Genomic DNA, 20,585 nt, shown 5'->3' on the forward strand with positions numbered 1-20,585 from the left:
AACTTCAACTAGCTAGTGAATTCTATTATATTTTTAATACTTTCTTTTCAAAAGAGAATACTTTATATTTTGAATAGATCCGAATAGAAATTCTTTAGCTTTAACTAGCTAGTATCAGTAGTCAATACTAGAATTCTTTAACTTTAACTATCTAGTATCATTTTATAATACTTATAATATTTTTCTTATTAAATTTCTCTAATATAAATGTCAAAGATATCTAATAAGAATAGTATTGATATTGAAAAAACATTAGATGATTTGGGCATAAGTGATAATAAAGATACAGTTGTTTCTAATTCTATTCAAGTTAATAACAATATTGATTATGAATACTATTTATATTGTAAGCATCATCTTCAATTATTAATTGCTGGCGGGAAATCTAAGGATTTCTTGGGAAAAATTTTAACTTATCAAGAACTAGATGCTATGAAACCCGATAAAGTAATAAAATATTTTAAGATTTATGAAGAGGCAAGATTAGCCCGAATAAATGATTCTATTTCAGATGGTATTGTCAAATGTTATTCTAAGTTATGTAACCAGTTAATACCAATTGATGATGAAAATAAATTATATAGTGATTTGAAAAATGACTACTTAGTTATGACTGAATTACAAAAATGGGTTGGTTATGCTTCATTTCAATTAGGATCGGTTATGACATTAATTTCTACTGGTGTCATAACATTTTCGAACATAGAGCCGCCTATGGAATATAAATCAGGCAAGAACGAAACAGATGTACTACAACCAAACGTCGAAACAGAAAATAAATCAGAACAAAAATTAACTAAAATAAATCAGTGATGGAGTTAAGAAAAAGGCTAGATCCGAGAAACAAATTAAATGGGCAAGAGAATTAGGTAAAAGATCTTCAGAATTAAAAAAAGCTAAGAAAAAGAAATTAACTGATATAAATGAATCACAGACTTTATCTGATATTGATTCAAATAATAATCCATCTGATTCTTCTAATGCTGGAAGTAATTTTAAATTATATATTACAATTGGATTAGTAACAGTTACTATATTATCCGGTGTAATATATTAATCAAAATTCAAATCTAATGATAAATATGATTCCAATGACAATAAACCTATTATACCAGAAAATAAATCAAATGATAAAGTCATTGAAAATAAACCAAGATTATTATTAATGGATTAAAATAAGATGAAAAAAGAACAATATTTAAGAGATTAATATTATAACCCAGAAAGTGAAGTATCATATTCTAACGTTACAGAATTATGGGGTAAAATTAAATCTGATAAGGAAAATGGCAATGTAAAATATAGTGAATTGAAATCATGGTTACAAAATCAACCAACATATCAAATCCACAAGAAAATGGATAAAACTTATTTAACAAGAAAAGTTATGGTTTCATATATCGATCAACAATGGCAAGCAGATTTAATTGACATGAAGAACTTAGAAGAATACAACAAAGGATATTTCCGGATATTAAATGTTATAGACATATTCAGTAGATACGCATGGTCAATTCCAATCAAAAATAAAACTGGAATAGAAGTGACAAATGCTTTTAAATCTATATTTAAAGAAGCTATTCCAGATAAGATACAATTTGATGAAGGTAAGGAATTTTATAACAAACATTTCAAAAAACTATTATCTGATAACGATGTAGAATATTTTTAGATAAAAAAGCATCTATTATAGAAAGATTTAATAAAACATTGAAAGCTAGAATGTGGAAATATTTTACTGCTAATGAAACATACAAATATATCGATATATTAGATGATTTAGTGAAAGGTTGTAATAATAATAAACATAGTTCTATAAATATGAAACCTATACAAGCTAGAAAAGAAGATAATTCAGAAATAGTTTGGAATAATTTATATGGCGCGTTTGTTACACATGATTTCGGTGAACCTAAATTTAAAATAGGGCAACATGTAAGAATATCTAAATATAGAAAAACATTTTATAAAGGTTATACCCCAAATTTTACTGAAGAAATATTCAAGATTAAAAAGATAATATTAACTAAACCATTTGTTTATAAATTAGAAGATCTAAAAGATGAAGAAATATTAGGTTATTTCTATGAACAAGAATTATCACTTGTACCAAATCCAGATGAAATAGAATACAAAATAGAAAAAGTATTGAAAACAAAAACTCTTAAAGGAAAAAAGTATTCTTTGGTGAAATATAAAGGATATGATGATAAATTTAATGAATGGATTTTATCTAGTAAAATTAAAAGAATAAATGAATAAAGATTTATTTATATTTGAACCGCATAATATGGTAATAACTGGAGTAACCAATTGTGGTAAAACACATTTCATATTAGATTTGTTAGAAACTATTTATAAGAATCATTTTGATAACATAATATTATTCTGCCCTACTTATGAAATGAATAAAACATATAATAGAGATATAGTTAAGATAAATAAGTTTATTATATTAAATCCTAAAACAGTAAAAGAAAATTTAGATAATTGTATTAAAATAGCAATTGATACTTATAAAGGATCAAATACATTATTCATTGAAGATGATTGCGCTAATTTACATGATTCAAAAGTGAGAGAAAGTGAGTTATGTTATTTAGCTTTCTCTGGGAGACATTTTGGGATAACAACATGGGTTTTAAATCAAAAATATAATTCAATTGTTAAAGACTTTAGGGAGAATATCAGATTTCTAGTTTTATTTTATAACAAAGATAGAAAATCTATGCAACAATCATTGGAAGAAAATCAAATTATACCTACTGAATTAAATGATAAATATATGAATAAATTAAAGAATAATAAAGGTTCAAAATTATAACTGAGATTACAATTTCCATATGAATATAAATTTATAAAATAACTATTTATAATTTGGAATATTATAGAAACTAATTTATATATCTATATACTAGACGTACGAGTAAGAAAGTAAGATTCTTGCCAAGAAAGTAAGAAAGTAAGATTCTTAGATTCTTACGTACGTCTGGTACATAGATATATAAATTATTAAATGAATTATATAAAAATGAATAAATTATATGTTTTCTCTTAATAAAAATAAAAATAGATTATATTATAACTATTTCTATACTTAGATTAATAATTTTATGTTTTTAATTTTTATGAAAACTATTATATATAACTATGTACTAGACGTACGAGTAAGAAAGTAAGATTCTTGCCAAGAAAGTAAGTTTCTTAGATTCTGTACGTCTAGTATATAGATATATAAATTAGTTTTATAATAGTTATTCTAAATTTAAATTATAAAAATGAATAAATTATATGTTTTCTCTTAATAATAATAAAAATAGATTATATTATAACTATTTCTATACTTAGATTAATAATTTTATGTTTTTGATTTTTATGAAAACTATTATATATATCTATGTACTAGACGTACGAGTAAGAAAGTAAGATTTCTTGGATTCTTGGATTCTTAATCGTACGTCTAGTATATAGTTATATAAATTAGTTTTATAGTAATTATTCTAATTTTGTTTCTAATGTATTTATAAAATCATCTCTGTTTATATCTAATTCACCAAAAGTCTTAGGTAGATTTATTAATTTTAATTGAGCCATCTTAACATAATTATTAGTAGGTAAATTAGCTTTTTCTCTTAATTTTTCTAAGTATTCATCAAAATCATCATAATCAAAATCAAAATGATGTCCAAAATTATTTATCAGATAATTTAAATCTATTTTTCTTAAATATAATAATTTATATATTTGTTTAGGATTATCTTCTGCATAAGCTAATAATTTATCAAATAACAACTTATAGAACATATAATATTGGTTAGTTTTAGGATTAAAATATTTGATATATTTATTTGGGTTATTTAACAATGGTATCATACTCACCATTTTATAAACATTAATTAGATGTAACTTTGATTCATAATGAGTATTTCCATCAACAGGTTCAATTTTCTTATTACAATATTGGCACATTTTATTTCTTTCTATTTCTTCTAATTTCTTTTCATGTTCTTCTAACTTCCTTTCATTTTCGATATGCGCTTGAGATTTTTTATGTTTAGAAAAATTACTTTTAGAAATATCTAAATAACAAATGTTACAATGTTTTTTAGAATCATCAATTGTTTCATTATCATTAGTTTCAATTGTATCAACATTATCTGTTATATTATCTATGGTATCATTTGTTTCAATTGTGTTAACATTATCTATGATATTATCTATTATATTATTATCAGATATATTATTATCATTATTATTCTTTTCTTTTTCTATATGTTTATTTGATTTCTTATGTGATGCCCAATTTTTATATGATATATATTTCTTACATACATCACAATATTTTTCATTTGTCTTTTTGGTTTTGATATCAGGTTCAATCTTATCATTATTAGATGTAGTAGGTATTACATTATTAGATGTAGAAGGTATTACATTATTAGATGTAGAAGGTATTACATTATTATCAATTACATTACTTAAATTATCAACAACTTCACTTATAATTATCTATTTCTATTAGTTTAGTTTTATAATTTTTGAAAATAGGATCAAATATCAAAGCTATATTACAAGGTATTACATAATATAAACCATCATTATTTTCATGTGTATCGATGTATGGAATATGTTTATATACTTTACCTCCTTCCATTTATATAATAAATATTTATTAAATTTAAAATTTTAATACATAACACTATCTAATTGTGAATTTACAATATTTAATTGCGCGTCAGATATAATATAAATGTGCATTTTAAAATTTTTGATTCCTTTATTCTTTGTCATGAATAATTGTATTCCATCTTTAGTGTTTTGTAATTTTTTTGCAGAACCATGTAATGAATTATCCTCTGTTGTTCTAAAATCTAACCATAAGGCATATTTATTACCGGTATAATAATCAATTTGATTAATGTTACAATTTTCAGATGATTTCACTTTTTCATTCATAAAATGTTTTCTAATTTCTGGCCATTGATCAATCATTCTCATTCCTTGACAAAATATTTTATTTGCTATTCCTTCGATAGTTATTTCTACTTTTGTTATTTCAGGATTATAATAATTATCAACATTTATTGCACCATTAGTATATGTTGCAATGGTAAAAAATATTAATATACCTTTAATAGATCTTCTTGGGAAGTTAATATTCTCATTAATTATTTCATCATTTGCATTAATAGTTACAGTTTTAAATTTATCAATATAATCATATAATAATGAAAATCCTTGATTGTATTTAGTTTGAATTATACTTGAAATATTTTCATCAGTTAGTGTCATATTGTAAACATATATTCGATAATTTATAACTCATATCTTTATTAACGCTAGATATTAGAATTTCATTAACAGGAGCAAATGTTATTTCGAATATAACGTCTTCTTGAATTGCGTATTTATATAAAGGTGCATTGTTATTTATCAATTCAAAGTCTAGTGGAATTTTATATTTGCTTCCATATATACTTTTTATCAATTTATCTACAGCATTAGTTAATATTGCGCTATTAGCTTCTGATCTTAATTTATTTTGGTTTTCTGATTGGATTCCTTGAAATATCATATTATTTCTATTTTCTTTAGTTAACCATAAATCTTTATAATGCATAAATAAATTATAATCATCTAATGAGAAAACTGTTTCTGGACCAATCTTTATAGTTAATTTTTTAATCAAATATCTTCCAACATTATCAACAACATAATTATTATTATTACCGATTACTTTTATATCGGCTGATAAATAAATACTATTTGGAACGTAAAAAGTATTTTGTGTTAATCGAGGAATTTTAACATATAAAGTTTCATCGGGATTAATATTAGAAGGGTTATGAGTAATTATATGATGTGATCTTTCTGCTTTAATAGCATTAGATATTCTATGATTCTTAGAAGGATTGATATAACTCCCACTCATTTATTTAACAAAAAAATTAATTATTTATTTTTTATCATGTTTACTAATCCAAAAATAATAGCACTTACAACTGTAATTAAAAATAAAATAATATGTTCAGCAGCAAAGTTAATAATGTTTCCTGCAGATTTCAATATAAAACCAACAATTGATGCAATAATTCCTGGTAATGCTGCAGCAGATTTCTTTGATAGTTCCCATAAATATTTTGCTAATTTCTTTAAACCATCCTTAACTTTATCTTGTATAGAATCATTATCATTCGGGGGTTTATCCGGTTTATTGGGAGTAGGAGTAGGAGTAGATTTCAAAGCATTTGATATTGCTAAACCTATTGTTGTAAATACCATAGTTACAGCTGTTAGAATTGAAAGAATTGTTATACCTTCTAGTTTAAATAATAATTTTATTCTATCTTTTAATGATATTTTAGAATTTGGTATTATCAACAAATCTTTAAAAACATCTTTTAATCTTTTAAAATTATTACCAAATTCTTTTAATAATATATCTCTTTCACCTTTCAGTACTTCTAAATTATCTTTTAAATTATTAATTTCTTTTTCTAAACGTGGTTCTTTTTGCTTATATTCTATTTCATCAATTACTTGATGATCTAAATCAGACTTTAATTGTTCTATTTCTTTATTTTTATCAGTCAATTCTTTTTCTAAAAATCTAATTTTAATATCTCTTATACTTTTTTCATGCGCAATTTTATCAGCCGATTCTTGCATACCTTTAATTTCTCTACGTGTTTGTTTAGGAAATGCTTCTAATTCATCATCAGTTAAATCAAATAATCCTTTTTCTAGTAAAGATTGTATTCGATTTATTCCAGTTTCAGCACCGGGTGTATCTAAAATACTATTCATCTCTTCTTCGAATGAATGAACTGTATCTAACATGCTATCAAATGTTTTACTAATTGTAATTGACTTGAATCATTATCAATTGGTTGAATATCTCTTCTCGATGTTTCGGGTGTTGAAGATCTTAATCTATCTAATCGATCTGCATACTCTTCCATTTCTGGATTAACATCAGTAGGATTTTGATTTGGATTTTTAAATGGTGAATATTTGTTAATATCAATTTTAGGAATTGGTTCTTCTTCATTTATTCTATCGATTGCATTCCATATAATTCTGAGAAATTCTCTACCACCTTTTGAACGTTCAATTGAAGATCCTGCACGCATTTCAGGATGGTACAGATCTTCTTGTCCCATTTTAGATAATTGAATTGATACAGTTTCGTTATTTAATTCAGTTTTATAAAACCATGAATCATTTTTAAATTCTAAATTATTCATGAAAAATGGATCATCTTCTACAATTTGTATTGCAATATCTTCTCGTTCAATGTTATATGCTACATTTTTTGGTGATAATTCTTCAATAACTGTATTTGTTACACTATGTTTTATGTATAATAATTGTTTTTTCAATTCAGGGTTTTCTGTTCTTTCTAATCTATTAATTAAATCTTTTCTATCTGGCCTAGTTTTAATTATTATCTTATCGAGGGATTCTAAATAATCTATTATTTTTCACTTGTTACAGTATCATATTTAAATTCATCATAATCATATAATATAGGCCCACTAGAATCATCTTCATCTAAATTAGTATTATATGCTGATTCATCATCATTATCAATATTAGTTTCATTAAAATCAGGTTGTGGTTCATCACTTATACCGGGGGCGTCACCAAAAGTATCCATTGGAATTTCTTCATCCATTTATATAATAACAAAATTAGAATTTAAAATATAATATTCCTCCGATTACAATTCCTGTACAAGTTATAGCTAATTTAGTATTTTCATGGGATTTATTATCATCATTTAGTTTAATTATATCATGTTGAATATTATCAGTTCTAATATTTTCTGTATTGTAATCTTTTATTTTGGAATCATTATTCAATTTAATATTATTAGTTTTAGTTTCTGTTGATTGAATATGTTTTTTATTTTTTTCACCTTCCATTAATTTTGGAGCAGTAATAATCTTTTTATTTATATCATTTAACCCAAATGAATTATTTATTGTTGCAGTTTTAATTAGATTATTATAACCAATTATGTTTCCCATCTTTAATACTAAATCATTAGAAATAATTAATAGATTAGGGCCTATAAAATAATTTAATCTAATATGTGATTTATCTAAATAATTTTGATATCTTACAATGTTTTCTGGAATCGATCTATTTTTATCATTATGAATTGAATCTTCAAATAATACTTTAAATTGTTTCTGCGCATCGAATGAAGTGTTATCATTTCCAATTATTGTTGATCTTGTTTCAACTTGCGCACCTAAAATACATATCAAATAAGTTCTAATAGATTGATTTATTCTTTGTATACCAGCTTTAGTAAAACCTTCACTATTTTCTAAAATGAAATTAACCCAACCATTATTGTTTTGTTGTTGTATATTATTATAATATTTTGGTAATTCATTCCAATTTAGTGTTCTTATATCTGAATTTGTCATTATTTTTCCAAATTCTTTAGTATATAATATTCCTAATCCACCCATTGTTCCAATTTTTGCTCTAAAATCTTTATTTGAATTAATATTAAATTCATTACACATTTTATAAAACTTAGAAAAATTAATATTATTATTCAATTCTTTAAAATATTTTGAACCTGGTAAAGGACATTCTAATTCATCTAATATTAATTTTATTTGAAAATATGTATGAAATCTAAAAAGTGATAACATCAATGGTAAACTTGGTTTGTTTAAATGATCATTCCAACTAATTCCACATCCTGTTGTTGCGCAATGAACAGCAAAATTTAATTGGTTCTGCCAATACTTCATATTAGATTTTAATAACCATTGTTTTGCCTCATTTAAATTTTTGAAATTAATTGTATACACATAAAATATATTTTCCATCTTTACATGAAAATTATTACTTTCAGTAACATAAATATATAAATCAATTAATGAATTTAAAACTTCATTTCTATATGTAATATCTTCATTAAAATCTATTGCTGGAATACTATATTTAATTGATTTATTATATTGGAAAGCTTTTGGAAAACTATATTATTTATATAATTAAAAAATTAATAATTAACTAATTCTTTTAATAATTTATCTTGTTCTTCAACTGTTATATGACCATTTAAACTTATTATATAATCTAGTGTATTCTTTAATTTATTAATTTCTTTTATATTAGTTTTAATTTTTTCTTTATTACTTTTTATATTTAATTTTGAACTTATACCGGTTAAAACACTTGAACTTAATCCTAACACACCAATTGATATAGCTAAAGGTGTTAATGGACTGAATATTGCTAGAAATGTTATTACAGAACTAATTGTAACCGAACCACTTATAATAAGATAATATATAATTTGACTTTTTAAATGTTTTTTCTTTTTAACTTTTAAGTCACTTTCAAACTCTAACATTTGTTTTTCTAAATATGTTTTTAATTTAGTTTTATTTATATCATGAGGAATAATATCAATATTATCAACTTTATCTTCCATTTATTTAGCAAAAAAAATTACTAATTAGTAAACTTATAAGCAACAAATATAACAATAACAGTTCCACCTAAAATCCAAATTATTTCATATTTCTTCTGTTCATTACTTGGGGTATAATAATCTGAAATTGTAGGTTTATGTAGATGTAATTTTTCTTTATTGGTTACCGCGTTATATAAACTCATTGCATCATCAACTGATTGAAAATCTCTATGTGAAATCTTCTGATCATATAATTCCTTGTTAATATAATCCATATAGTTTTGTCTCTTTTCTCTATATTCTTCTGCAGCTTTATTGTATTTCTCTAATGCTAAGTTATGTCTTTTTTGTTCTGTTAATGATCCATTTTTATCAATATGCTTGAATAAATAACCACCACCAGTAAATGCTAAAGCGTTAACAATTGCCGATCCTATAATAGTTATAACTGCAGAAGCCATTTATTTAGTAAAATAATTATGCATTTATATGGGAGGAATATATTTTTGTTTTTCCAAATAATCAATAGTTAAATTAGATAAAGTAACTGCTAACGTTAATTTTAAGATATCATTTATATCAAATCTATCAACATTAACACTTCCCATTTTAAATACTTTTTTAATACCATTGAATAACCAACAGTTCCAACTGATAGTAATGCGCCATTATATAATCCAGTTATTATCCACTTATTATCACTCATTTATTTATCAAAACAATTACTATCTTCAAAATATTTAGTTAACTTATTTATGATTAAATCAACATTTATTTCATTACTAGTTTCATTTGTATATATTTCAATTATTATTTTTTTAATATGATCGATGATAAAATCTTTATCTAATTCATAAAATCTTAAAGATTCTCTAATTAAATTAGTAATCTTTTCTACATTTAAAGTTTCTTTATCTATTGTTGTTTCATACTCAAATGTAATATTTTTGATATGTGTAATTACATCAGTAATGTTAAATTTCATTTCTTTCTCATGTTTAAAATCAAACCCAAAACATATGCTCGGCCCAACAGTTATATTCATTTATATAGTGAAAAAAATTACTCTTTACATCTTATAACTAATTCATAAATTACAGGAAAGTTATTCAAATCAATTAAATGTCCATTATGATTTCTTATTTCTAATTTAAAATTATTAAATTTAGGAATGCAAGGTTTAAAATCACATTCAGTTAAATTATAATTTATTTGAGTTCCAAATTGTTTAACATTTTTTAGCGGTAAAATATTTAGTATACTAGAACTACAAATTGTTTCTTTAGTTGTTTCGAAAGTTTTTGTAGGCTCGATTAAATTGCAATAAATATAAAAGTGTGTAAAAGGTATTATATTTGAGCTGCCTTCTGCGTTTCCTGTAACAGTATCTGGTACAATTCCTAACAGTTTAGTTATAGGTTTTCTCACTATACATGCATGTTGACTTTCATCATATACCTTTATTTTAATTTTATTTGTGCTATCACTTTTTATAAATCTAATCAAAAATTTATCTTCACTTCTTATTTTCAACCGTGCTCTTCTATTAATTTCTTGAGCTAATGTTTCTTAATTATATAATACTGGTTTTAAAATTAGGTGAAACCATTTATCTACATTTCTAATATGAATCATAAAAGCATTATGATTAATAGTTTTATCCGATATATTATAAAAAGAATTACATAAACTTATATTAACTAATTTCAAATCTACACAATTCTTGAATTTTCTATCTAATTGTACTAGTAAATTATGAGATTTATAATTTGTAAGCCTTCTAAAATCAACAAATATTCTGTATTCTTTTAATTCCACCATTTATTTTACATATTTTATTCGAAATCTATTTCATGGTGACCTTTTTCATTCTTACCTTTGTATACGAAATAGAAATCTCCAGAACATAATTCTTCTAGATCTTCACTTGATAATCTATGAAATCTATCTGGTAAATATGTTCTGAATTTATGTGTATTTCCTTTTAATCCTTCATATTCTAAGTGTATAACTAATTTATCTCCATATTTGTTAGTAACTGTAACAATATCTGTAATTAGATATTTCTTATGGATTGTTAATTCTTTTAACATCTTAAATTTATAATCTACAGATTTTACATTTGTGATATCTTTTATTCTATCTAGAAATAATTTGTTGTTCTCACTGTGTGTTTGTTTACTCTCCATTTATAATACATATTTTTATTAAAATTTGATTAACACGTTAGAATTCTTTTCATTATCTCGTTCTCTTTTGTTTCTTCTCTTTTAAATTTTAAGTATTCATCTAAATTGCAACCATACGAAACTGTATGAATTCCATCATCTTAAATATATCTTTTATCATCAAATGGGTTTAGACAATAAACATTTCATGATCTTCAGATCTTAAACATCTCATCTTATGTTTTCTAACTTCTTCATTGAATATACAATTGATGTAATCTTTGAAATGAATATTCTTTTCTACTACACTTTTGGTTATTCCTTTTAACTTTTTAGCTTCATGTTCTTTAGTTTTATATGAATACATTTTAGATCTAATACCGATGAATTCAATCATTCCTTCACCACCTAATTTATCTTTGAATTTACCAGGAACTTTTTTATTATCATTGCTAAACAATTCATGATCTTTAGGATAGTTACTAAAATCAAAATGATGTTTTAATGTTTTTAAATCATCTGTTATGTTATCAGTTTTTATCTTTAATATGTAACTGTCAGTATCAAAATATAATATTTCTATATGTTTTTCCCCAAAAAGTGGTTGTAATACATTATAATAGAATTCATACATTAGTAATTTTGATAATTCTAAAACTGAAGCGCCAACATTGATTGGTTTATTAAATTTCATTGATGTTCTTCTCATCTTAACTGCGGCTAAATTTTCATCAAATATTCTCTTACCTAAAAACTTAGGATATGATTGTAAATGCCTTATCCTTTTACCATTACTAACTAACTCAATATCATTTCTATTTCTAATATTTTCACAAGTCTTGCCATAGAATGCATTATTCATTAACTTGAAGGAATCTTTTTCGAAATCAGTTTTAGCTTCAGTTCTCTGTTTGGTGTTAAAATCTATATATTTTTCTAACCACTTAGATTGACTAAATGAAATATATCTATGTACTTTTTTTATAATCATTCGTTGATTCAAATAAAACTTTAACATTCTATAATGTACTACATAATTATATTTATCTTCTTGAGTTACCATTAACTTTTCTGTATGAATATGATTTTCGGGTTTAATTCTTTTTTGGTAATTTGATAATTTTTCATGAGTTACAGTTTTATGTTCGGGGCAGTATGGTAGATTTCTAGATTTAAATTTTTTATCTTCAGGATATTCTAAATCTACAACAAAGAAGTAACCAGTATCTGAATCATCTGCAATATCTAGAATTCTTTTCTTCCAATCAAATTTATCATTATTTTCATTCTGTAAAACTTCAGTTAATTCAAATACTCCATAAGGTTGCGGTTCCATCATTGCCCAACCATACAAATTATTTGCATCTATATATAATAACTTATATCCAGGGTTATCATTTACATTGAAATATCTATCACCTAATACACCTGAAACTCCTCCTCTTATAGATTTTTCAAATAATAGTAATTGATCTATATTTGTTAACAAATCCATTTTTATATCTGTAAATTTTAATCCACAATCCCATGTTAATCCTGGTGATGAATAACAATGACATGGATCAATGTTAAAATATTTTAGGTTTACATCTCTAAACCTTTCGAATATATCGGTTAATGATAATACATCTGATTTTAAATATAAATCTACTAATTGCCCATGATTTTCTATTTTGAAATGATTCCAAATATTCAATGTTCTATTATATACTTCATCTTTAACATATTCATTTTTAATTCATCATAGAATTGTTCTTTTAATAATTCAGTTATATTAAAATCATTATGATTTTATAGAAAGAATATGGAATTGCTCCTTTATATCTCATTAATTGAAAATCATTATTATTTGGGTAGTGTTGCTTTAATATTTTTAATTCATCATCAACTAATGATTTTGATAAGTTATCTAATGAACTATTTAAAAATCTATATGAATCTATAAATCTTAGGCAACCAAATTGGAATGATATATAATTCTCAGATGTTTTAGCTAACATTCTAAATTTATAAGTTGGTATTTCATCTTTTGATCTATTTGAATTTAATCTTTCTGTTTCATTATTAATTTCTTCTATTTTATGACATAATTGTTTGATGAATAAATGTGCATCATATCCTGATAGATTATGAAATATAACTGGTACAAAATTGATTTTCTTAGCTTGTCAGTTACAATTCTCATGCGCAGCGCCTCTAAACTTTCCATTCAAATGATCATAGTCTCTTACTTTTTTATCTTTAAAATTAAATATCTTTTCACAATAATAACATTTATCTGCAAACGCAAATTCTTCTTTATCTTCTTCTGTCATTATAATTTCTATATTTGTATTCAATAATTTACTAAATCTTATTTCATATTCAATTAATAAGTCACAAAAATGATTGATAACATTTTCATTTCTATAATGATAATATTCACTTTTAATTAGTTCTGGATAATCAGATTTTATATATAATCCGAAAGCTGCAGCTGATTGATGAATCTTTTTAATAGTATTTGTTTTTGGTGGTTCATCTGAAAAATCATTTTCATTAGAATTTAATTTCTTTCTTTTATAATATATTTCTTTTCTATCTTGATCGGTTAATTCTTTATTTAATGATTTAAAATCTCCATATATTACAAATGGTACTTTATTTTTGTAATCATATTTTTTGAATTCTAATATTTTATCCTTTTCATTTGGTAAAACTAATCTACAATAATCATGATTTTCACATAATTGTTTATGATTTAATAATGTACTTTCATTACTGAATCTATGTAAACATTTTCTACAAAGATATATTTTATGGTGATCACTTTCTGTTCTAAAGAATAAATCTATTTGTTTAATCCACATATAATGATTCTCATAATATAGTATATCTATAACATCGTTTGAATCATAATCTTTTGATAGATATAAGGGTTCTAATGTATAATGTTTTATATTGTTACCTTTTGTATTTGGTAATTTGATTAAATCAAATACATTTATCTTTATATTATTATCTCTTTCTATTTTTGGGATGTTTTTAATTCTAACAGGATACTTATCTATCTTATAATTATTTTCAAATGGTTTATAATGAGTTAATCTATAAGTATGTTTATTATAATCTTCAACTGGGTGTAAACAACTTATTATAGCCCATAGAAAATATTTATCATCTTCATTTTGTACATTTATTACAGCATTAGTTTTAAATGGTAGTTTGATATAACTCGATGCTTCAATATCTGGTTCTTTATAATATGATACATTATTTTCATCAATTGGTTTTGATTTAGTTAACTTATTATATTTTGTGTTATAAACATGTAAAGTCATAAATATTATTTCATCAAATATTAAACCAGATCCTTCAAAATATTTCTCTTCTATTTTAGTTTTTACTTCATTATAACATTTATCTAATTTATCATCTATATGTTGTTTTGAAATAATATGTTGTGAATGAGAATTTATGTTATATATTGGTTTATCTTCAGATTTTATAAACTTTACTTTAGAAGATATACTTATTTTAGGATATTCAACATCTGTAATTATTTTTATTATTTCTTTCATATTTTCTAAATGTTTTTTATTTTCTTCTAATGTTTTTCCTTTATGAAATTTAAACTCGATAGCTGCTGGACCAATATCACTTTTAAATGCTTCGGTTATCTCTATATCTTTTTTATTATCTAATGAATTAATATATTTTCTTACATCTTCCATTTATGGTCTTTTATTGTTTAATTTATTTTTTATGCTTTTAATTGTCTTCTGTTTCTTATCATTATCTTCATCAAAATAATCTTTACCTAAAATATCATTATTCTTATTTCTAATATGACTTTTAGATTTTAAATGTTCTTTATAATATCTTTTATCACTGAATGATTGATTACATGTATCACATTTGTATGTTTCTTTTTCATTCTTTAATTCATCTAATTTAGTTTCTAATATATCATCTTTATATTCTAGTTTCAATTTATTCTCTAAATGTGTTTTAGTTTTATTGTGTCTTGCTTTTTGGGATTTATCTACATTGATATTACATGTTGGGCAGTAGTACTTATTTGCTTCCATTTTAATACTAAATTTTTTATTAAAATTGATTTTAGAAGTTCAATGATTTAAATATGAATTATTTCAATCACACTTTACTAACACTTTTAATGTTTAAAAATCTAACTCAAACAAATATGAATATTGAAATAATGTTTAAAATATATCTATATATCTATTCTATAAGAGCTTACACTTTTAAATTGAATAATCTGTCAATTTAAATGTTATTCATGTACATGATTATTTTAAGAGTAATAGGGGTAATGGGCTTTCAGGTTAAAGGTTGAACGGGCGGGTGAGTAAAAATAAAAAACATGAAAATAATTACAATTTCTACTTGAATTAGGAGTGAAACTCATAAAAATGAAAAATAAATTCGAGCGTGTGAGAATTTATTTTTCATTTTTATGAGTTTCGCGAGTAATTCAAGTAGAAATTGTAATTATTTTCATGTTTTTCATTTTTACGAGCTCGACCGTTCGACCTTTGGCCTGAAAGCCCATTACCCCTATTACTCACAAGAAGATAGGCTACCATCGTTTTCATTTTCGAATCGGCAACCAATTTTTAGATCTTCAACTAACTTACTATCAACATGTCAGACCATGTCAGAACGCATCAGCCCCCTCATATCAAGACCCTGTACAAGTCAGATGTCAGCTCAAGCTAGTAATTCAACTATGACACTTTTATCGTCTACTCGCCAGACCACAGAGCCGCATGTTTTCTCAAATTTTGTGATGAGTGAACCAACTGGTGAAACCTACTCCCTCGTATCAAGACCCTGTACAAGTCAGATGTCAGCTCAAGCTAGTAATTCAACTATGACACTTTTACCGTCTACTCCCCAGACCACAGATCCGCATGTATTCTCAAATTTTGTGATGATTGAACCGACTGGTGAAACCAACTCCCTCGTATCGAGACAGATGATGACTCAAGCGGTGGAGACACCTACATCTTGTCACACCCAACCCTTTGACGCCTCAACTCCAGTGACTGCTATCATGGATGAAACTATCCTCGAAACATCTAATTCGATATGGTATGTCACAAATTTTCGCGATTTCAAGTGCGCTCGATTTCAGTTGAGCTTTCTTACCTATTTTATATGAATGAGATAATATACTATTAATCATTTTCCAGTGAGAGTGGTTCTTCAATAGTAATAAACGATGACCAAATCAAAGAAATTACGTTGAAAGATGTATTGAATTCTCTTTCGCCCAATGAATATATCGATGGTGTCAACTTGATAAATGTTGGTTACAGAGAGGAAGTGCTCTGAATCGGGTTTAGGGCTGCATTGAGAAAGAACTGGAGTCCTAGAAAGAGACTTGGTGTATTATTTGTAGGAGAAGACGCTATTGACGGCGGGGGGCCGACCAGAGAATTTCTGACTATTTTCATGAGGCAGCTTAGTAGCTCTAGTCTTTTTACTGGCAGTGAAAATAGAAAATTCCTCAGTCTAAACACAGCGGGTAATTAATTGTGTGGACACCTTATGACATGGAAATTTCCATAATATATCAATTGTAAGGCTTATATCGTTCATTAGCTTACCACAATCTGAAAACCGGGATCATTTTATTCATTCAAGCTCTACAAAGTCGACATTACCTCGCTGCTGGAAGGGTTATACCTTACAGCATCACTCACAGAGGACCTCTTCCTACATTTATGGATGGATTCCTATATAACATGATATTGGATAATGTTGAAACTGATGTTCCGTTTGATGCTGCAGGCGAAGAGAAACATATTTTGACAGAGATAAGTACACGAAAGAAAAAGATACATGTAGATGAATAGCATTAAGTATTGGTTTTCTGCTTCATGTTAGCTTTTTTCACTGAATAATGGCTGACACAGTTTTATCCTTTATTTTGAAAATATTGTTTACAACAGGTGCGGATCAAAGCCCCCCCCCCTCCACCCGCATATCCTTCATATCATTTCTTTCAGTTTTTGAATACTCAAAGAACAAGCTTACATTTTGAATAAATGAGATGATGAAGCAGTGCCTCAAAACACAAAATACATGAAAAAGACACATTTTTGAAAATCCTGGCTCCGCCCCTGTACTGCATGTTTATCTTTATATCGTTTTTATACATTTCAGAATGTACAACTACAGATGATGGGTTAGTGACAAAGTATGAAAACGTTATATCGATTGCTGGGTGCATAAATTATGCACATTTCTCAAAAAAGGACAAACTCATCAAAACATTATCTGTATTTCTGGCAGTTTATCGTTTAGGCGAAGCATTAAGACAGTAAGTGTCCAATGGCTGTATCTTTGATTCAATGAATGTCTTGTGGGTTTTATGGGCACTCGTCCTTGCTTAAGTAATATCTCATTGTATTTGAAGCGCTACATAAAAGGTTATCTATCGAAATATCGAATGGCTAATTCAGACCAGCCAACATTGAATTTTTCAAGATAGTAACATTTTTCAAATTTGCCAGTATTTTTTAGATTTTGCCAGTGACCCACTAGACTTGATGTGACCTTTGCCAGTAACATTTTCAATATGGCCAGAAACGAATTTTCGGATTAAAATCAGAATATAGAATATTAAAACTACTAAAGAAATTAATTTAAAAAAATGCATTTATTATGAAATTAAACTTGAAACTGCAGTTTCCATAAAATATAAACAATTTTGAGACATCAGACACACCCCATCACCTACTCGCACTATCACAGGTAAACTTAATCTACCATCAATTAAAGATTATAATTACCAGTTAACTCAACTAGAAAACAAAATAACAAACTTAAACATATAAACATATATGATATGCTAGAATTTTTTATCAAATTTTACAGCAGAAAACCCACAGGACTTAACATACAAATTTTAATATTGCAAGTTTGATTGTAATACACATAAGACAATGTAATGCACACAAGAGATTTGCACCAGACTATCAGCAGTCATGAAGAAGAAAATATACCAGTATTATATATATATATATATATATATATATATATATATATATATATATATATATATATATATATATATATATATACTTGACAATCACTTGCTGCAAGTGCAAATTCTCTCTCAATATACATATATACAAAAATTCATAAAGACTAGTCTTTATGCATTTTTGTATATATGTATATTGAGAGAGAATTTGCACTTGTAGCAAGTGATTGTCAAGTCACGATATTAACTATGAATAAGATATACAGTTTTATACAGTTTTACACTGAGGCTACCTCAGAATAAAATATCTACTTGGTGAGGAAATTTCACTCATCTGCTGGGTTAAGACTTTTATAGGCAGCTGATTTGGCCTTTTTGAGGAGGTCATTTGAAGGCTCAAAGTTGTAGCATTCACCGCCCCTAGCTTTAAGAATCATTAAACTCTCCAAAGTTGCTGGCAACATAGAGCCACGAAACATGGTTCGATTTGTCTTCACTGTTGAGAAGACACGCTCACATGACGCATTTGAAACAGGGATCAAGAGTATTCTCTTCATCACAACAGGAAGCTGTTTGAACCTGAAAAATATGAAACACCCAGTTTAAGAAAATAATGAAACTCCATATTAGTGCTTCAAGACAACACTGCTAGGAAATCTAAGTTGTACTAACCTGCAGCTCTGGTTAAGATCTTTCATTTCCTTAGCAATCATATTCCACTGCTGTTCCATAGGACGACATCTTTCACTTCCATCAGCATTCTTAATAAAGTACAAGTCTGTGGGTAGGTCAGAATCACGTGTAGACTGAAACTCTACAAACTCCATTTGCAGTATATCAGTCTGGAGATCTTGTCCAATGCAAGGAAATCTATCGATGAAGTACCGAATGGAGGCAAATGACTTTTGAGCTCGAAGTGATACATATAGCAACCTGGAAAAATCAACAAGTCTGCACATGTAAAAATCTATGATGTTTCATAGGAGAATCTGTTACTAAACTGTCACAATTTGAAGATTAGGCCTACCTCAGCATGCATCCAAATTGGCTCATTTGTAGGGTTGATTTTTGCTTTGATGTAATCACAGGCCTTCGTATAAAACTCAACCACATCTTGGTAAAACTTCTTTAACACATCAGAACTTATACCATCAGTAATGCAAGCTTGAGCTTTCTCTCCGATTACTAGGTCTTTCTTGTCCTGGAAAAACAAAGTTTAATGCATAAATTAGAGAAATGCAAAAAATAGTTAACAAATAGTTAAACCATCTTCTAGGTCAGTAAAAAAAATATGTCATGTAGATGACACTGACTCATCTTAATGTTATAACGGCTATGAAAATCGACGGACATGATTAAACTATGGTTGACAGCAGAAGGCTTGACAAAGCAAATAAGTAGTTTCTTGAAGAGTCTCTCCAGTGTTCTCTTTATAATATGTATGGTGGCATTCTCAGTTTGCAGACTGATATTAGCGATCTCAAAATCCTAAAATGAAAATTTATATTTTAATGAAAATTGCCTGAGACTATTCCAGACACAAATAGTACATGGGGAAGTGTGTATTGATTAACTCCAATGTTGATTTAAACTAAAGCTTACAATATAAAAGTTCAATATTATGTCTTACTTGAGTAAGTTTTCTAGATTCATAAAAGATTTATCTTTGATTCAACTCACCTCTAAAGCTTTTGATAGGAAGCTGCAGTATAGTTTTGAAGTACGTCGCGACATGAACTTCTTGACACTAGATCTAATCGAGTCGCTAGTCATCACTGTATCATCCTCTTCATTAATGTCATCATTATCATCAGTTTCAGCTGCTGCTTCACATTCCTCGACGAAGAATAACTTCACAGCTGCCCACTGCTCAAGCAGTCTATTTATTACAGGCCGCAATGACAGCCATCTCGTTGGAACGTGACGTATAAGCTCATGGTCTGCCAAATTGCACCTCTGTTGACAGTACTTT

At 26.1% G+C, this 20,585-nt stretch overlaps 1 protein-coding gene across 1 annotated transcript; it reads right to left on the reverse strand.

Moving 5' to 3' along the window:
• Positions 1-18,882: 18,882 nt before the first annotated feature.
• On the reverse strand, positions 18,883-19,788 carry LOC141904719 (uncharacterized). The gene is made up of 3 exons (XM_074793360.1): positions 19,641-19,788; positions 19,286-19,546; positions 18,883-19,192 (listed from the first exon to the last, which is right to left on the reverse strand). The coding sequence occupies exons 1-3, from the start codon at positions 19,724-19,726 to the stop codon at positions 18,940-18,942; spliced, it is 600 nt and encodes a 199-aa protein (XP_074649461.1). The 5' UTR covers positions 19,727-19,788; the 3' UTR covers positions 18,883-18,939.
• Between the last annotated feature and the right edge of the window lie 797 nt (positions 19,789-20,585).

This window comes from Tubulanus polymorphus, chromosome 4, assembly GCF_964204645.1.
Source record: "Tubulanus polymorphus chromosome 4, tnTubPoly1.2, whole genome shotgun sequence".
Lineage (NCBI taxonomy): Eukaryota > Metazoa > Nemertea > Palaeonemertea > Tubulaniformes > Tubulanidae > Tubulanus > Tubulanus polymorphus.

Coding starts and splice junctions, on each gene's coding strand:
- LOC141904719 (XM_074793360.1), bottom strand. CDS start 19,726: ATGTGGTTGAGTTTTATACGAAGGCCTGTGATTACATCAAAGCAAAAA. Junction 19,547..19,640: donor CAATTTGGATGCATGCTGAG/GTAGGCCTAATC, acceptor TGATTTTTCCAG/GTTGCTATATGTATCACTTC. Junction 19,193..19,285: donor GATCTTAACCAGAGCTGCAG/GTTAGTACAACT, acceptor CATATTTTTCAG/GTTCAAACAGCTTCCTGTTG.